The sequence below is a fragment of the Trachinotus anak genome, unplaced genomic scaffold, assembly GCF_046630095.1.
Source record: "Trachinotus anak isolate AG129_WGS33_773 ecotype Australia unplaced genomic scaffold, CSIRO_AGI_Tana_v1 ptg000001l, whole genome shotgun sequence".
Classification (NCBI taxonomy): domain Eukaryota; kingdom Metazoa; phylum Chordata; class Actinopteri; order Carangiformes; family Carangidae; genus Trachinotus; species Trachinotus anak.
In genome coordinates, this window is record NW_027273852.1 from 23314595 (window position 1) to 23333773 (window position 19179).

Consider the following 19179-nt stretch of genomic DNA (forward strand, 5'->3'; position numbering starts at 1 on the left):
GAGCCAGCTGTGGGGAGGAAATGGTGAATTCTTTCTCTAACAGAGACAATTTTATTTGTAAAGAAGTGCATAACACTTCCAAGCACCTTTAGATGTTGAAAACTGACATGATAACAGATCTTTTTGTCAATCTAACTGACATGTTAAGACGGTATTTTCTGACATCTTTATACACACAAATTTGATGTTATAACGTGGACAAATTAGACGTTCTGGACCAATCCCTATTTCATTGCCTCACGGTCACACCTCTCACCAGCTACCATGTGTCGCTCTCTGCTCGTTCCCGGTTCATAACTGGATGGATTCCTCTCAGCAGTTTTATCTGGTCTCAATCAGCTGGCTCCCTGTATATCATTGTAAACAGCTGAGGCAGGAGAATGTGAGAAGTACTCCCTTAGTTACAATCACTCTATTTATAGAGAAACTGTAAAATCATGTTTATATTACAGATTTCATTAGAATTCATCTTTAAAGTGATCATTTATAGGTCATCTATCAAACATATACATACATTTATAAAAGAGAAAAAGGCTCATTTCATGATCATCAATAGATATCTATATAGCCACCATCAGTTTGAGTAGCCGCAATGTATCATGGGACAGTTGCCTGTCCAGCTCATTGCGCACTCAGAAATCCTTGCTAATTGTGCATTGTGCAGTCAGAATGCACTAGACTCATCCTGATGTCACACTTACTGATGTCAGTGGGCAGGCCTGAATACCTAACTTTTTATTCAGTAGTTAAGTAAAGAATTAAAGAGCAATGAGTGGTTTTAAAATGACATGTCTGTACAGATGATAATGATGATGACTCCTGAGTGGATTTAAAGACAGTGTGTGTGCGTGTGTGTGTGAGACAGACACACCAGGATTTGTATTACTGCTTATTTATTGATTTTGACGATTGTCCGTTAACATGGCTGCTATAGAGTCACATGAAGCGTATGTACAGTTTAACAAATATCAGACTGGTGGAAACAAACTCTGCAACAATCATCCTACTTCACAAACTGTGTTTGCTAAGCTTCCTTCCTCTGATGCGACGTCAGAGAAGAGACGAGTCAGGTCTGTAGAAGAGCTGTAACACCAGAGACACACTGGATGTGTGGTGTGTGTGTCGCTGCATTTCTCTTCAATTTTAATTCATCTGATGTATTTTGACCGAAAATGTCTCCTGTTTCCACCTGTAGCTGCTGAAACCTTTATATTTCTTCATGTCTGTGTCATGACACAGTGGAAGGTGTCAGTTTGTTTAATGTTGCTGGTATGATGTCACTATCACATCATCAGGTGTTTTTTCTGTCTGGTTTTGCTCCAAGACGTGAAAAATAGACGAGACGCTGAACTTCTAGGTTCCACGACATGAGAGACGTGTCTCTCACAGGCAGTGTGTCGCTCTGATCCGTTAATGTGGACGCCAAAGTGAAAACAAAGACGTTCTGCAGCCACCACGCACGCACGCACGCACGCACGCACGCACGCACGCACGCACAACAGAAATAAAAGATGAGCAGAGGGGGAAATAAACAGCTCTGATCAAAACAGGAGAACAAACCTTTGACACAAACAAAGTCACAAGAACAAAACTCAGATTCTTTAAGAATCATAACAGGAAGAATTAAAATGTGTTAAATTAAGACACACCCCATCCTCAGGTTCAGATCAGATCAGCTCGACATGAGTCTGAGTCACATGGAGAAGTTTGAGAAGTTTTTGATGACGTTAACAAACATTTCTAAACAACTGTCCTCCAGCTTTCTACTCAACACAAAACACAGCAGATTTCACCTGTATGACAGTCCTGCACTGACTGGACACACAGAAGACAGGTGAGACAGGTGACGACTCACCTTCAGTGAATCAGTCTTTGTCCAGACAACAGATTATTAATAATTCAGGTTTTAATTCCACACACAAACTGTAAAATCCTGGATCAGTGTGTGGGACAACAGCCTGTCTTGGTCCCACGTTGTCATGTGACCTGCAGGTCCACATGTGGCCACCGCAGCAGTGGTCTTCATAGGTCCACAAAGTAAAGGAGGCCTGACAGAGCTGCAGCCTGGCTGGGTCTGACCAGGCTGGACAGGTCAGGGTCCTGGTCTGAGTCTGGTGTCAGTATGTTAAAGTGGTCACTCACCAGGCTGCTGGGTCAGGTCTAGAGTCCTCAGGTCCAGCTGTGACGTCATTAGTCACAGCAAGAGAGAGTCCTGATCATGGCTGCAGACTGACAGCCACATGTTCATATTACGCGTTCACTTATCTAAACCAGCACTAACAGTATTTCCTGGTCCGGGTCACAAAGGGATTCGGAGCTCAGTGTACACTGTGGTCTCTCCTCAGCAGCAGGTGAGTTATGTTGTTTGTGTGTCTGTCAGTGATGACCCTTGTTTCACAGTGATGGGTGGAGAAAGGCACACAAACCTCCATCCTCTAAGGAAACAGGTTTTATTTTTACCATGATTCTCAAGTTCTCACAGTGATAGTGGAGACAGACAGGAACTGTGGGGACACAGAGTCGGGGGGCTGACAGGTTCTCGCTGCTCGGGGTCAGGTGACCCCTCAGACACACATGTCTACAATGCTGTCGTCGGCACTCAGAAGGTGAGTCTTGAGCCCTGGACTCATCTCCTGCATCTTTAACTGCTCCAGGTCAAAGGGGCCCTGCCAGAAGTCTGGGCCCCCTGTGGGGGCCTGATTGCTGTGGGGCTGCAGGTTGGAGCTGCCCCCCGAGGAGTAAACTCCAGAGTCCCCACTGCTGCTGCTGTCCTGACGGCTGTGTCTGCCACTGGAGACAAGCATCAGACCACAGCTGTGTTATTACCTCAGCATGATGATGATGATGTAAAAATAGAGGACCATTAAACATCTACCTGCTGTCTGGCTCCAGGCCTGCTGCAGGCTGCTGAGGGGCCTCAGGAGGACTGTGGACTTCCAGGACGGCCGGCTCCGGACACACAGTCACCTTGTCACACAGCTGCTCTGACTGAGAGTCTGGGCTGAGGAGGCGAGGGATGTCTGAGCCTGGAGAGCCATACAGATACTGGGGAGGACAAAGGTGAGGAGGAGGAGGAGAGAGAGAGATGAGAGAATGTATGAACTGCACAGAGTCTGCAAGTTTTTAATCTTTAATTCAGCTGCATCAATAAAAACATCTTAGACTGGTCTTCTGAGCTCAGACCGGGGGGCTGTACCTCTGTGAAGTGTGAGGGAAGCTGGTTGGAGGGGTACAACGTGGCCTTGAGGGTCTTGTAGCACCAAAAAGGACTGTAGAGTAAGAACAGCATGACCAGGAAGCAGACCACCAGAGAGCCCAGGAAGTACAGGAAGATCTGCCACCAGGGACTGTTACCTGTTACACAAGCAGAGACAGGGTCCTGGTCTAAGTCCTGCTCTGTGAAATGTCTTCATGAACTGATTTTACAGAACCACAATATGCCTCGACGGGGAGGGAGGGAGAGAGAGAGAGAGAGAGAGAGAGAGAGACCAGGAACATCTATCTATATACTTATACCTACAACAGTTTAGTCTTTATTGACCTCAACTCTGGAACGAACCATCGTCCACCATTTTGTTCAATAAAACTTTATTAACAGGTAAGATGAAGCTTTCAGTTTGTTCTGGACAGACTGAGTGTGCATGGGTTCATGTGACCATCAGTGAGGAAATACTGGGCTCTGCTGGCTTTAGTTTCTGGATCTCTGTTGGGGTTGGGGATCAAAACCTAGTTCCAAATTAGAACCGAACAGAATTTTGGTTCTGCTAATCGGTTCCCACATCTACAAGGACGTACATGTCTACCTGCCAGGACCGGTCTACGTCCTGCATCAAGCATCAGTTCGTCCTTCAAAGAATGTCTGTTAGTTTACATTCAAGCTAGCTGCTAGCTGCCGTGTATGCTAGCTGCTCCAACTGTTAACATTTACACAATATAATTAACTCCATCAACAAGCAGCTAGCATGCATGGCTAATGTCACAACAGTGTGACATTCAGTTACATCACTGTCTAATTACCACAAAGACCAGCTGTCTGTCTGTGACATTGACTACCAACCAACCAATCAGGTGGCCCTGCTAATGATGATAATCAAACATGTCAGCTGATCTCATGGCTCTACGGTCACCTGGTCAAAAGGTAGATTGTCTGTCTCAATCTGACCATGGTCTGGTGAACGTTACCTTCAGTCTGCAGACACTGCGGTGAGGTGAAGCTGCTCCTCTTCTTGTAGAAGTCGCGGCATGACTGGACGCTCACGCAGTACCAGGTCCAGGCCTTCAGGTGGGGCAGAGTCACCACGTTGGCAGTGCTGTTTAACGTCTGGGTTCTTGAGGTCTGAAGGACACGAGAGACATGATGTGAACTTCAAACACATTTCAGCCAAAGTTTGGACCTGTGGTGGGATGTGGACTTCTGCTCAGTATTTACAGATCTGATATATGAGCTGCTGATCAGTTCTATAACCCCCCTTCACTCTGTGTTCACTCTGGGTCCACAGCTCTGGTCTGGAGTCAACACAAACCAGCTTCAGGTCTAAGATGTCCACTTCAGTGACCACATGTGTAGACGGCTGAGATTCTGACTGATTGTAGTTTCATGACAACAGACCACACAGAGAGACAGCTGTCCTCGGTCTGCACATGAGACCAGATCCACTAAGACTATGTAAACTGGACTCTGGTTTTCCTCTGGTCCTGATGTAAATGTGTGTAAACCTGGTCTGCAAGCACAGACACGACCTGCCGCTGTGAACATTTACAGTGCCTTGCAAAAGTATTCATCCCCCTTGTTGTTTGACCTGTTTTGTCGCATTACAAGATGGAATTAAAATGGATTTTTGGAGGGTTAGCACCATTTGATTTACACAAGCACATCTAGCCACTGGGATTTTTGCCCATTCCTCAAGGCAAAACTGTTCCAACTCCTTCAAGTTAGATGGGTTGCGTTGGTGTACAGCAATCTTCAAGTCATGCCACAGATTCTCAATTGGATTGAGGTCTGGGCTTTGACTAGGCCATTCCAAGACATTCAAATGTTTCCCTTTCAACCACTTCAGTGTGGCTTTCCCAGTATGTTTAGGGTCATTGTCCTGCTGGAATGTGAACCTCCATCCCAGTCCCAAATCTCTGGCCTTCACAAACAGGTTTTCCTCAAGAATTGCCCTGTATCCATCTTCCCTTCAATTCTGACCGGCTTTCCTGACCCTGCATATGAAAAACATCCCAACAGCATGACTTTGTGTAAATCAAATGGTGCTAACCCCCCAAAAATCTATTTTAATTCCAGCTTGTAATGCGACAAAACAGGACAAACAACAAGGGGGATGAATACTTTTGCAAGGCACTGAACAGATGTTTACTTAGTGTTAAAGAAGAGGAGTCCGGTCTTCACTGTATGGTTTTATTCTGTGATGTAAATAATCAGATCTGTCAGACCAGATCAGACCAGATCAGCTCTGGGTTACTTCAGGAAACACTGCAATAACCTGCTTCCTGCTCATAAAACCAGTCTAAAGACCTGTTATCTGACAGGAAGTCATGCCACAGACTGAGACTGTTACACAAAGGAAACCCAGCAGGGTGTAGGGAGCACAAGTGAAAACCAATAAACCAAGCCTACTCTGAACACACAGGAAACAGAGGCAGGTGTGTGTGTGTCTGTGTGTCTGTGTCAGCACCAGGTGTCTTCAGGGACTCAAGAGAAAGTGGGAAGTGTGAACTGCTGGGTTTTTCTCTAAATGAAGTGTCACATGACAAAAGGCTCCCAACACATGACAACATGTCAAAGAGAGCCGTGATAAAAACACCAGGTGTTGTTGTGTTTCTGGAGTGAGGAGCTCTACCTGTGGGACTGTAGAGCGCTCCCAGTACATGATGTGGTAGTACACGTCACCCAGTAGATCCTTCAGGGAGCCGTCGGTGCTCGTCAGAGGGTCAGAGATGAACACGTCAAGGTCACTTCCTGCAGGAGCAAGGTCCACGTGGGCTGGAGGACCCAGAGCAGCTGGAGGGAGCAGACAGGAAGTGAGGTCCGGGAGAGACCCGGGTCTGGTCTGGACCTGACATACTGTGTGTTCTGTCCTCAACACACAGAACTAATGTTTGATAATCACTAGATAATTAAGTGAACTGCTCTTAGGGGTTGATCGATTATCAGATCCAATATTCAGCATTTTTATGATTTTACCTGATCACCAGTAAAATCAATGAACCCCATAAAATCAAACAAACAAGAAAAACATAAATGAAGACAATGAAATAAAGAAAATAAAAAGGAGGTGACTACAGTTGTGGTATTGCTCGTAGTCATGGTGACCATCTTTCACCTTGTCTTTACAAACCTCACCCTGGACTCTATGTAATATAAATAAATAGTTCAAATAGTTTAATACATCATTATGTTTATATACATGAAATAAACCAGCAAACATCTGCCTCATTAAAACGTTTGTTCTGGGACCACATAACAGCAGCGTTTTAAGACTAAACCATCCGTCCACACTAACAGACATTACATGACCATTCAGTACACTGAGCATGTGCAAGCTGGTGTAAAAAGGAAGCAGATTGTGTCCTCTCATTTGGTTAGTGACAGTAAATCCTCTGAAGGAGGAACAGCAAAGACAGTTGTAGAGTTAAAATCCAGAACTGAACTGAACAACAGCTGCTGCAAAGATAACAAGGTCAGTAACACTTAAATTCATTATCCATGTTGCTTCACCACTAGTAGTCCAGGCTGATAAGAGCCAATCAGGAGCCACTATGGGTGTCTAACATCATCATTTCCAAAGGTCTCTGTTTGTGTCCATCCAGACTACAACACAACCTGGAGTTTTAGACTAAAATGGGTCCAGCAGCGTTTCTGAAAGTCTCTGTTTTAGGGGCTGAAGACTCTGGAGGAGAGTGGAAACAGAGAAGAGACGAGTTTAAAACTGAAAAGTAGAAGAGATGAGTTTAACACTAAAATGTTGAAGAGACAAGTTTAAAACTAAAACGTAGAAGAGATGAGTTTAAAACTGAAACATAGAAGAAGAGACAAGTTTAAAACTAAAACGTTAGAAGAAGAAATTAGTTTAAAACTAAAACGTAGAAGAAGAGACTAGTTTAAAACTAAAATGTTAGAAGAAGAGATGAGTTTAAAACTAAAACGTAGAAAAAGCAACAAATTTAAAACTGAAACATAGAAAAAGAGATGAGTTTTTAAAATAAAACTTTTCCTCAGAAAAAATGCTGTAGCTGCAGCATTAAAGCAGGATCCACCCTGAGAGTGTCAGTGTGTGTCTGCTGAAACATGTCTGCCACATTGAGTGTGTGGAGCTCCATGATGTGCACATGTTTATTGTGTTCTGTGTGATCTTGACTGAGCTCAGAGGTTTTCACACTGCACGCAGGGTTCCTCTCCTCTCCTAGCAACGTTCTGCACTGTTCTACCAACATCAACAACATCTGGTAAAGCAGGTGGTTTGTGGCGCACCATCATGTCACATGCTGCCACAGGACCATGAGTAAAACAAACACCCCCTCCTTAACTCATCTTCACTTCACCCCTCTCTCACCATCTTGATCAGGAAAGAACTCCAGCTGCACCCACTCCGAGTGACGCCTGTTCACGGTGGCCCGTACACGAAGCATGTAGGTACCCAGGTGGTGCAGGTCCAACACTGTGAGGTCACATGACCTGAGTGATGTCTGCTCACACACTGTGGACCAGTTGGGAGTCTTCTTCTTGTACTTCAGTTCGAATTTCCTGTGGAGACAAGAAAATAAATGTGAGGCAGTCATCATCACTGTTTCTTATGGATCAAGAGGTTTGGCGTGGGGTCAACGAGAGGGGAGGTTGTTGGTGGGCAGCGCACGGGTGTTACTGTCTGGGTTTGTGTCAAATGAAATCGTCAACAGTCTGTCTCCAATGCTTCACTCAATAACGTAACAACAGCCTAACTCACTTGTGTGTGTCATGTGAACCAGTCTAACCTGCGGTTTGTTGTGGGAAATCTCTCCTGGGGGGTGAGAGAGGTAGTCTACCAGTGTGTTACTACAGTGAAGTGTGTGCCAATAGTCAAGTTACTTCAGTCAGTCATAAAGTGTGGAGCTAACTGAGTATAGCAGGCTAGCTACTGACAGGACAGAGTGTGAAGCTAACCCAGCTTTAAAGAGAGTGAGGAGAGAGGTGCATCGTTACCCTCACTAATGCCTGATCCCTACTCTGTTTACCGAACTGACCTCATCTGTTCTTCTTTTCCTCTGAAAATACCTGAGCTGATGTGAACGTGTGCTGAATATCACTATATCACTGAATTCTGTCATACCTGCATGGGGGGCGCTGTCGAATCACCAAGGCATTTTGTTTCGATTTTTTATATTAATTTTTATTTTTTTATTTATTTATTTTTAAGATTTTGGCATGGCCACAACGCAGAAATGTTTCCAGCAGAAACGCTGATCATGATAAGAGAGAGTAGAGATCCTTTGTTTACAGACAGAGGTTATTTAACTCAACACCTGTTAAAAACTGGTGTGAATTGGTCTTTGTACAGTTTTTGGTACATGGTCTCCTTCACTTCATCACATCTGGACACACTGGGAAAGTTTGTGTTCCAGCCAGTCAACAGTCAGTCAGTCAGGCAACAGTGAGTCAATGGTCAATCAATCAGTCAGTCAGTCCACAGTCAGTCAGACTCACCCAACATATTGTGTGGTGAAGTTGACATGTCGACTCTCTCCTTCAGTCTGGTCCCAGCTCCAGGTCAGAGTGTAGTTGGTGTTCAGGGTGATCATGGTGAGGTGGTGAGGAGGGGGCAGCTCTGCTGGGACTGAGGTCGTTACAATGAAGCCATCAAGTCCTGTTAAAAATATAAAAATGAAAATACTAGTCAATCAACTGACGAGTCAACAGACAGGAAATTACTGATATTCAAAATGTTTTTCAAACTAAATGCACCAGATTTGCTGCTTTCAGTCTCTAAATCTCTGTCACGTGAAGGGAAAGTGAGTGGAGGGGCCGACCTCCCTCTTAACACAAACAACACACACAGAAAACACACAGTCACTCCTCAGTGGACATACTCTGAGGCAGTAGCCTCCACAATGACCTCAGGTAGACCTTTTTACAACAGCTGCAATACAAACTCAACATTATAACAGGAGAGGGTTTTATTACAGCCCCCTGTCCCTAATAAACTGGTCACTGAGCACAGTTTTGTTTTTAAATAGACTCAGTCATTTCTAAAGTAGCTGGGCTCTACGCTTTCTAACAAACTGACAGAAATATACACTCACACTCACACACACACACACACACACACACGTACTTCTATCTTTGTGAGGACACTCATTGACATAATGCATTCCCTAGCCCCTTACCCTAACCTTAACCATCACAACTGAGTGCCTAACCCTAACCCTGACCTAAACCTAATTCTAACCATAACTCTAAAACCAAGTCTTAACCCTCAAAATGTAATTTTAAGGTGTCTCAAAAAGTGAGGACCGGCCAAAATGTCCTCACTTTCCCAAAATGTCCTCACTCTGTTAGTAAAATACTTTTTTGGTCCTTACTATGTAGCAAGTCCAAGTACACTAGGGGTGGGGGAAAAAAATCGATCCACATAAGAATTGCGATTCTAATCATCCACAATTCTGAATCAATTCATAGACTTCAAAAATTGATTTTTTATTAACGTTCCCCCGTCTCTCTGCGCGCCCCCACGGGCTTCCGTACACAGAGTTGCAGCAACTTGGAAAAAAAAAAAGACGTGGCACAACTCTACAGTGAAGGGGCAGGAGCCATGGAGGAGCAACAAATTCAGCCAGTCCCATCTTCAATGAAGGCAGGAGTTTGGACTCATTTTGGGTTTTATTATCTCCCTGGGACACAGCAGCTCGACATGAATCATTCAGAATGCAAGGTTTGCAAAACGAAGGTGAAGTACTTTGGAAACACTACAAATGCCCGTGCACACATCGCATGTCACCACCCAGAGTTAAAAGGAGCAACGGCGGAACAACAGCCACCTCCAGCAGCCAGCCAACGTACACTACACCAATTTGTCAACAAGCTCCCAGCCAACTCTGAACGGGCCAAAAAAATAACTAAATCCATCGCCTGTTTTATCTCGAAAGACCTGCGTCCCTACAGTGTAGTCGAGAACGCAGGTTTAACGCAGTTTAGCATGAATAAATGTTGCCTTTTGTCTTAAGTTTGCCTTTGTGTGATTACATCATTGGAATCAGTTTACTTAAAAATCACATTATCTTATACAAACTGTATTGTTTTGATGCCATAATTTGCCTTAACAGACTATGCATTGTATCAATTTTTGAATCGAGAATCGTTTGAATCGAGAATCGGTTGAATCGAGAATCGATTTTGAATCGAATCGAATCGTGAGACACCCAAAGATTCACATCCCTAAAGTACACGCGCACACACACACACACACACACAATGAAGAATACAGGATATCACCACATGTCTGGAAGTTGTCAAATGAACACAGAGAGCTACAGACGCCATGCTGTTTTCATCCTCTTGGAGGACACGTCCACACATGCACAGTACATTGTTGTCTATGTGTTCTGCACTTGTGCACTACAAATCAAATAGAAATGATGACGTCCATACAAGAAGAAGAAGAAGAGCAGCTGTGTCTGCTGGTTTTGGTGCACAACCACCTCAGACCTCTGAAGGGTAAGACCCTGAACTGGGACACAGCTTCTGTCTTATTCTGTCCTATTACAGAACACAAGACAACAACAGGAAATATCTCAGCGAGGAACAGAGGGGAAGGAGGGCGGCTCCTCTCAGTGTGGGTGGTTGTGTGTCTGTCTCAGCTTGTCAGGGTACAGTGGACTCCTGAGGCTTTTAGGCAATAAGGTTACATAGTATTTTCCTGATTGACTCAGAGCCTCTAGTTCCTGTTCTGGGTTCAGCCTCAGCACGAATTAACCAGAGCGTCCTGTCAGCTGCTGTTAATTCAACACAACACACACACTGGACAAAGTTAAGGTGTGTAACTCATTAACATCAGAGCCCAAAACCTGGACTCCACTCAGTTATCACAGTCTCATACTGTGCTGAGGCGTCATTGATAAGTTCCCTAAAATGTGGTTCGCACAGAGTTAGAACTAAAATACACTCATCAGGGCACTTTACAGGAGGAACACTAACTTTAATGAAATAAACATTTCTCCATGATCTCTCATCTATCTTTAGATGTTATGTTTATGAGCTGTACTTCCTTCATCTGTTGCAGTGCATGATGTAAACTTAACTTTTAACCATTAAGTGATTGGTTCAGTCTTGATTTCTGCAGCTTAGAAATATTTCTAAAATCAATTCAGCATCATCAATCACATCATCCACATCTTTGTCTCTGGGATCCCTGTTGAAGTCAAGTCTGCAGCCAGGCCCTGGACTCACACTAAACCAACTTCACTGGCATCCCTGTAGTGTCAGAACCAAGACCACAGTCCTCCATGGCTCCCTCTTACATATCTGAACTTTACCATAGTATTCTTCACTAAGATCACTGCCAAGCTGCTCTTCATGGCCCCAGGTCCAGGCTCAAATCAAAGAGGGAGGAAGATTTTCACAGACCCACTCACACAGGCTGGTGGTTTTATTCTTGGTGGTTTTATCTGTCTTGTGATATTGTTTGGGTTCCTCTACGGTTTTCCAATGTTGAGTTCAATTTTTACTGCTAACTGTGAAGCACTTGGTAAGTGCTGTTATATAAATAAAGTTTATTATTATTGACATTCAGTGTATGGTAGGGCAGAGAAACACTTGAGTGGTAAAAACTTAAAAGTGTAATGTTAAGAATCAGTATTTATGTCAACAAAAACACAGCCGACAGTGGATCTATCTGATCTACCTGTGGAAGTAGTAGTATTTAAAAATACTACTGTTCTGTTCTTAGTTTAAGTTTAACAAACAGTAACAACAAGAATGAGATAAGACAGGAAAATTTACAGCCACATACACACACAAGGCAGGTGTTATGATAGTGGTGTGCGTGTGCACACAGGTATACACAGGTGACACAGACAAACACAGACACACACAGTCAGGGCAGTCCTATGATGTTTGTGTCTGTTAACACTACACAAATGATCTGAGATGAACATGATTCACATTCTGTTTGGTACCCCAGTTTTACCAAAGACATCAGAACAGGCTCTGATTGGTATAAACTCAGCCCCCTTCACTTACTGGTCCTTGAACATCCTCAGAAACTCAGTCTAGGTAAAGCCTCTGACCCTGCAGATGTGGACTCCACAGTGTCACTGGAACTCCGGTGATCGAGGTGTGGCACACCTGAGTGAAACTGTGCTTATGAGTCACTCTGAAACGAAGCGATGACTCGACATGAGATTGATCAAGTGGCGAGGAGAACGTAGCTGTTTCAGTTCAGGTGTTTATTTAATCAGGTCATCTGACATCTTCATCAAAACTCATCTTCATCAGCAAACTGAATGAGATGACTTTGATCAGAAGTTGATTAAAAGAGACAATACACGGTCACCCTGAAGTCTCTTCTCTTGTCCTGTGTAACCTGTCCATCAGTCACACCTGTGTAACCCGTCCATCAGTCACCTGCTCAGACACACCTGTGTAATCTGTCCATCAGACTCTGGTGGTTACTTTGGACTAGTTTCCAGGGTTCATAACCCTGCAGGTTAAACTGAGCTGAGGAAATACTAAGAAACACTAAAAACACACCTGACACTCGCTAGCCTAGCAACAATAACGCTACAAACAACCCATAATGCAAAACACTCTCTGTAGGAGGCAGTGTTATGATGGTATTTTCTCCATTCAAAAAGAACACTGGACGTTTGAACCCAGTTCTTCAAACCAGCATTTGTACCAGTGCAGTTAAACTGAGCCTTGTTATAATAACTCAATCAGCCAATACAGCAGTGGTGTTTAATGTTAATAACGACACATAAGGTACAGACTGTAACCACTGTTTCAAACACAACAGTCTTCTGTTTCTGTCTGTTTAGTATCAGACACATGACGGAGATAAATCAGTGGCTCAGTTTATCCGACTCCCATCATCTGCCCAATCACCATGTTCTTATTCCAAAAGGGAAGAGCTCGGCCACCATGAAAAGTCCCTACTCTCAGAAAGGAGAAGTGTGAGCCATAAGTCTCACAGGATACTGAACAGAGGAAGCTGAACAGTCTGCTCAGCTTCCTGACCTTCAGTCTACAGTAGACTGAGGCCTGGCTCTCTCAGATTACACCGGATTAAACAAATGCCACACTTGTTATCAGACAAAAATGAAGGCACCACATATATTTTGTTATCATGACTGACAAAGCCAAGCTCTGCCATGTGCACATCTGTTGGGAAACATGGGTGATGTGTTTATCAGTAGAAATGAGGAACAGAGTCTATTATTAACTGATCCAACATTTCACTGGGTTTCTTGAAAGTACAGAGGAGTCAGATGACTGCTGGTGAACCAACATCCACCAGTTTATCTCACAGTGTGTTATGAGACACTTGTTAATGAACAGATGTTAGGGTCACCATCATTTCTACCTGAGCACCTTTAAAACCTGAGTTTATGGGATTTCTTTGGTAACTTTAGCCTATATTTACTACCACATAAATATTGCTGCTTTTAATATGACTCATCAGGCTAAACTTCGCCATTCTGGGCTCTACTAGGCACATTTTCGGGTATCCTATGTCTAAGAAATAATCATTGACAAATTGTAGGCTACATGCCATGATAAACATTACCACTACTATTTGAATACTCACTAGATAATTTGCAAGTTATGGTAAAATTAACGTTATCAGCGAGAATATTGCATTTGTATCACATTAATGTGTTAACCGCACTGGGAGAACCTAGGCTAAACTAATTCATTGTCATAGGCTAATTGCTTGATCAAAATTCAGTGATTAAAAAAGAGTTGGCTTATCACAGATAACTTGTTTCACTTCGAGCCTACAACTGAAGTCATGAGCTTGGGGGTGATGTAATTATGTTTTCTGTCACATTCAATAACCTGTCAGTCTTTGAAATCTTTGTAAAGGTCGGCATGTTTGTCTGCCAGATGTTTAGCCAAGTTCGACGTGTTACCTCCCTTTGTTTGAATGGCTCTGCAACATGTTTTACAAACAGGCCCCATGGTGTCTTTGGGCTTTCCTTTTCCGGCCTGTATTCGAAGTACTTCCAGATTTCACTTTGCTCATCAGTTTTATCAACAAGCCAAGGACTTTTGGCAAGGGATCCTGCGCTTGTACTCATGTCTGCTGTCTCTATCTCTGACCTCACTCACTGGTACCTGTGAGAGGTGCCTGCCTGCTGCATGACAGAAAAAATGGTTGCCACGCCCACTAGCCTACGTGTGCAAGGAGCATGACAGAGAGTGGAAGCAGTGCACTGCACACATAAACAGGACGTGTGTCTCTTATTTTAATAAAGTAGCAATACTAAAAAAATTGGATCATCAGGGTATCACGATACCTTTCTAGTATCGGTATACCGTGCAAAACTACCCTGGACACAAACTCTGAGTCCCTCCCCTCTGGCAGGAGGCTTCCGTCCATCAGGACCAAAACCTCTCACCACAAAAACAGCTTCTTCCCATCTGCTATCAGCCTTATCAACAAGGCTAGAGAGCCCCACTGTCACTGATCCCCCTGATCCCCAATCGCACCAATCACCAGCACAAATTCCTTGTACGTGGAAACATAGCAATAATTGGCAATAAAACCAATTCTGATTCTGATTCTGATCTGTATTTTATAATTTATATTTTCTAGATTGTATTTTCACATCTTTATTGTAAATAACTTATTTGATTTTATTGTTAAATTCTTCATCTATATTTAAGTGATATTTTCCTGCTGTACTTGCTTGTTTCCATCTTTGTGTATGTCTTTTTCCTTCTTACTTACTGTTTTTGCACCAAAACAAATTCCTCATATGTGAAACCCTACTTGTCAAATAAAACAGATTCTGATTCTCTACTCTAAGCTCCCTCTGGATGTCAGAGCTCCTCACCCTGTCTCTCTGAGTCCAGACTTGCTGCAGAGGAAACTCGCTTTGGTCGTTTGATCTGTCATCTCACTTTTTCAGTCACTACCCAGAGCTTTGTCTTCTAAGATTAGAGAACACATGACTCCAGCTCTCAGGTCTCTGACTGACTTCAGTCAGATACACAACTCAATCCAAAGTTTTACAAGTCACTAAATGGTCTGGACCCTGAAGATATTTCTGAAATGTTTGATGTATATGAACCTAACAGGTCTGTAAGATCTGCAGGAGCTGCTCAGTTAGTGGAGCCTTGAGTTTAACCCTTTTACAACCACGGGGATCACCGGTGACACCACGGTGCATGTGTATTTCAAATTACCATAACTCCTCCTGAATTAGATTTTTGCAATCTCAGAAATGTTCAATCTGCACTTTTCAAGAATTTATAAAAAGAAAGTTGAAGAAAATTCAATTCCGTTTTTGTCCTTTTCTTCTCATAACACACAGCTTTAGGTATTTAATTACATAAGAATGGTAAATGCTTGCCAGATTTTGAAAGTTCTACTTCTCCTGGAAAAAGGGTGTAAATTATTTACACATAGGGCATTTTTTTACACAATTATTGACAAAAATAGACAAAAAAGACCAGGCGTTTTAATAAATATAGCTATTATTATGGTGCTTAAAGGGTTAAACTAAACAGTCTTTCAGTCACTGCACTGCTCACTGCTGGAACCAGCTCCTAATGGACCAGATCAGATCTGATCAAAGTTAAACTGGTTTCTCTTTGTTCTCCTCTGCCTTTATTCAATCTTTTGATCTTACACTCATCAGATATTATCACTGCTTTTATTCTGTCTTTATGCTTTTTAACTTCTATTTTATGCTTCTTTTATTTCTGTTGAGCACAGTGACTCTGTGTATGATAAGTTCCTATACAAATATATTTGCCTTGCCTTCCAGCCCAGCTCAGCACAACACCTGATTTACTGTTGACTCTGCACTGATCCATATGTCACCTGACTCCATCCATCGCTTGTGAACAGGACACTGAGATACTTTAACCCCCTCACTTGAGGGGGTTAAAGTAAACCCACCTATTCAATAAAACAGCAGTATGTGTGCGTATGCTCAGGCCACTGAACTGATCCATGTTCCAGTAAACATGATCCCTCTTCTCTGATGTGACTCACACACTGAGAGCGACTTTCTGTTTCTGTTTTGTTGTCAGGATCTGTGTGTTAGCGGTGCTAGTTAGCGTGCTGTCGATCAGACAACAGCATTGTGTTTTCTTCCACAGGACAGACAAAGCTGAACACTCAGACCCAGAGAACTGTGCAGTGGAAATATGAAGCTGTGTTAGCATGTAGCAGGTCGATCACTGGCTAGCTAATTCAAATTAATGTGTCTGACGCAACGAAGGCAATAAAGGGTAAACACGTCACTAAGTTACCTCTGTGGGTTGGGGGCTAGCTGTAAAATTACATGTGTGAGTGGGGGCTAAGAGTTAGCGAGGGGGTGTTCATCAGAAAAATTACCTAATACACAACACACAGACCGTCTAACGTTAGCATGCTAGTCAGCACAGGAACTCACCGACGATGTTTTGGAGGCTCCAGAGGAGGAGGCAGATATTCACAGCCGCAGACATGTTGTCGTTTCGACGGGTGCTGGCAGTGGTTAACCTTCCAGCCAAGAGATGCTCATAATGTCACCGTCTCTCCTCAGGCTCGGCTCGGTTCGGCTCGGCTCGGTACGGTCATTCACCCTTGGTCTGTACTGAGAGCCAACTCGCTACTGCGGGGGTCAAGGCTCGTTATTGATCCGGTTGCAGTGTGACGCCCAAGCTCGAGCACAACACACTACTTCCTGTGTCACCTTCAAAGTAAAAGCCTTAAGCATGTCATCCATGATGTTGCTTTGCTGCCTCCCTCTGGTCTTACTCACCCATTACAGTCTTAGAGATGGTTTCTCCCGTCCTCCGACCCCCACACTGAATCACATCAGTGACCCTAATCTCCACTCCCCCAGGCAGCATTGCTCTTCTCTCCTCCCATGAAATCGAAACATGCTTCACTGTCTCCTTTACTCTAACGACAATGAGTTGGATGTTTACTGCAGTGTACTAGTTAAGTTACTAGTTATATATACAGCTTTTTTATTTGACTCAAAGTAGAGACACTCCAGTCAGATATTACTGCAACACAAGTGAAAGCTTTTCAGTCAAATTTTACTTGAGTTAAAGTACTGGAGTAATTCCTTTTAAATTCCAACACATTGTTGTAGTGTTTTACATCTGCAATGACTGACTGATCACTGATGACTGACTGATTGACTGTTTGATGACTGACTGTTGACTGACTGTTGACTGACAACTGACTGACTGAATGACTGATGACTGAATGACTGACTGAATGACTGTTGACTGACCAATTAACTGATGACTGAATGACTGATGACTGAATGGCTGACTGACAGATCATAGAACTAAAATAAAATTAAAAGCTTGTACAAATGGACATAAAACTGAATCAAAAACAGGAGCTGTTGACATTTCATATTTTTTTCTTTTTGTAGCCTGAAGTTTGGTTTCAAACAAAGACTGAAGATCAGACCGTGGTCTGTGCTGAAGAGTCTTTATCCAAGTTTAAACTGAGCTGTTCAAAAATGCAGCAGCACAACATGACTGACAGAGAAGGAGTTGGCTGTGATTGGTTTTGCTTCTGTGATCAACACAGCATATGGTTTATCACATTTTTCAAAATAAAAGAAAATGAATTCACTGACTACAGTAAGAATACTTCATAGAAACGCAGTGGAGTCAAAAGGACAGCATTTGTCTTTAAGTGCATTGGAGGAAAATGCTGCTGCTGAAAATGTATTTAAGTAAAGTCCAGATATTGGAAAATTAGTTGAAGTATGGTATTAAAGTCCATGTACTTTGTTACTGTCCACCCCTCCCTGTTGGTTCCTTGGTATTTTATATGTCAGGTCTTGATGATTTCTGGTTGATCAGGTTACCACCACATCTTCGACGCAGTCTGACGCTAACAGAACTGCAACTCAACAGTATATAGGATTACTAGTGGTCCCAGTCTGGTAACTGGGAATCACCACTGCTGCCCCTGTCAGTGGTGGTGTAGAGACAGTGCTTTATTCAAGTTTTACAATAATCCAACAACACAAACAGAAACAGTTTAATTCAAATAGAGACTTAGGTAAAAAATACAGTTAATACGGGTCAATAAAAAAAACAATAACAACAATAGAATTAAAGTCAATTTGTGTAATAGATATAAAATAAAATGTTTCAGGGGTAAACATGAATGAATAAAAGCGAAAACATTAAAATAGAAGCTAAAGCTCACAGTTTTAATAGCTTTGTTGTTTTTGGCTGAAGTTATAATATACAGCTCCATTTCTTTGTTCACAATATGAATGTGAGGTCTCACTATTTACATTTATCAGTATGAAACTTACAATATAATATATAATAATAATATAATAATATAATGAGGTTGATTAGAAAAAACACTTTTTCATATTTGCGTTCCAGTAGAAGCTTAAAGCTACAGATGATATCTTCTAAGATAAAGTTTTAGTGTGTGTATTCAGACATACACAGACAGCCGACAGTGTCAGTGTGACAGCCAGCTTCTGTCAGTATCATTCCTGACCTGAACAAACAGGCCTACCTAGACGACATTGAGGAATAATTTTAAATCAAACCTCCCTCACCTTAATCATCTCAGAGATTTTTTGTGGGAATCCAGAGTTCTCTCCAGCCATAGTTGTTTATGTGTGACCACAGGTCTGAAGGCTGGTGAAAGCACCACTGTGGGAGTGAGTCAGCACAAACACCAGAGGCTGAGATTCAGGTCTGATTCAGTTCATGTAAAGCTAACGCTGATACACACATTACAGAAAACAGTGATTACAGCCTAATCCACCAGGATTAGAAGTTAATGAGAGAAATGCATTCACTTGAGGAAAAGAATATTCTGCTCTCTAATTCAGAATAATAAACAACTGGAGACTTTCATTTTCACTTTAAAGGTAGGTTTAATGACACTGGGAATTTTGTATTTTAGACAAAACCTGAACTGGACTGAAACTGCAGAGAGGTGCTGGAGGTTTAACATGTAGTATGGACTTAAACATAATCAGGTCATT

At 42.7% G+C, this 19179-nt stretch overlaps 1 protein-coding gene across 1 annotated transcript; it reads right to left on the reverse strand.

Moving 5' to 3' along the window:
- Window positions 1-876: 876 nt before the first annotated feature.
- Window positions 877-16832, reverse strand: il10rb (interleukin 10 receptor, beta). The gene is made up of 8 exons (XM_071484618.1): window positions 16603-16832; window positions 8684-8843; window positions 7557-7747; window positions 5844-6004; window positions 4183-4336; window positions 3197-3354; window positions 2876-3045; window positions 877-2790 (listed from the first exon to the last, which is right to left on the reverse strand). The coding sequence occupies exons 1-8, from the start codon at window positions 16655-16657 to the stop codon at window positions 2565-2567; spliced, it is 1275 nt and encodes a 424-aa protein (XP_071340719.1). The 5' UTR covers window positions 16658-16832; the 3' UTR covers window positions 877-2564.
- Window positions 16833-19179: the final 2347 nt, after the last annotated feature.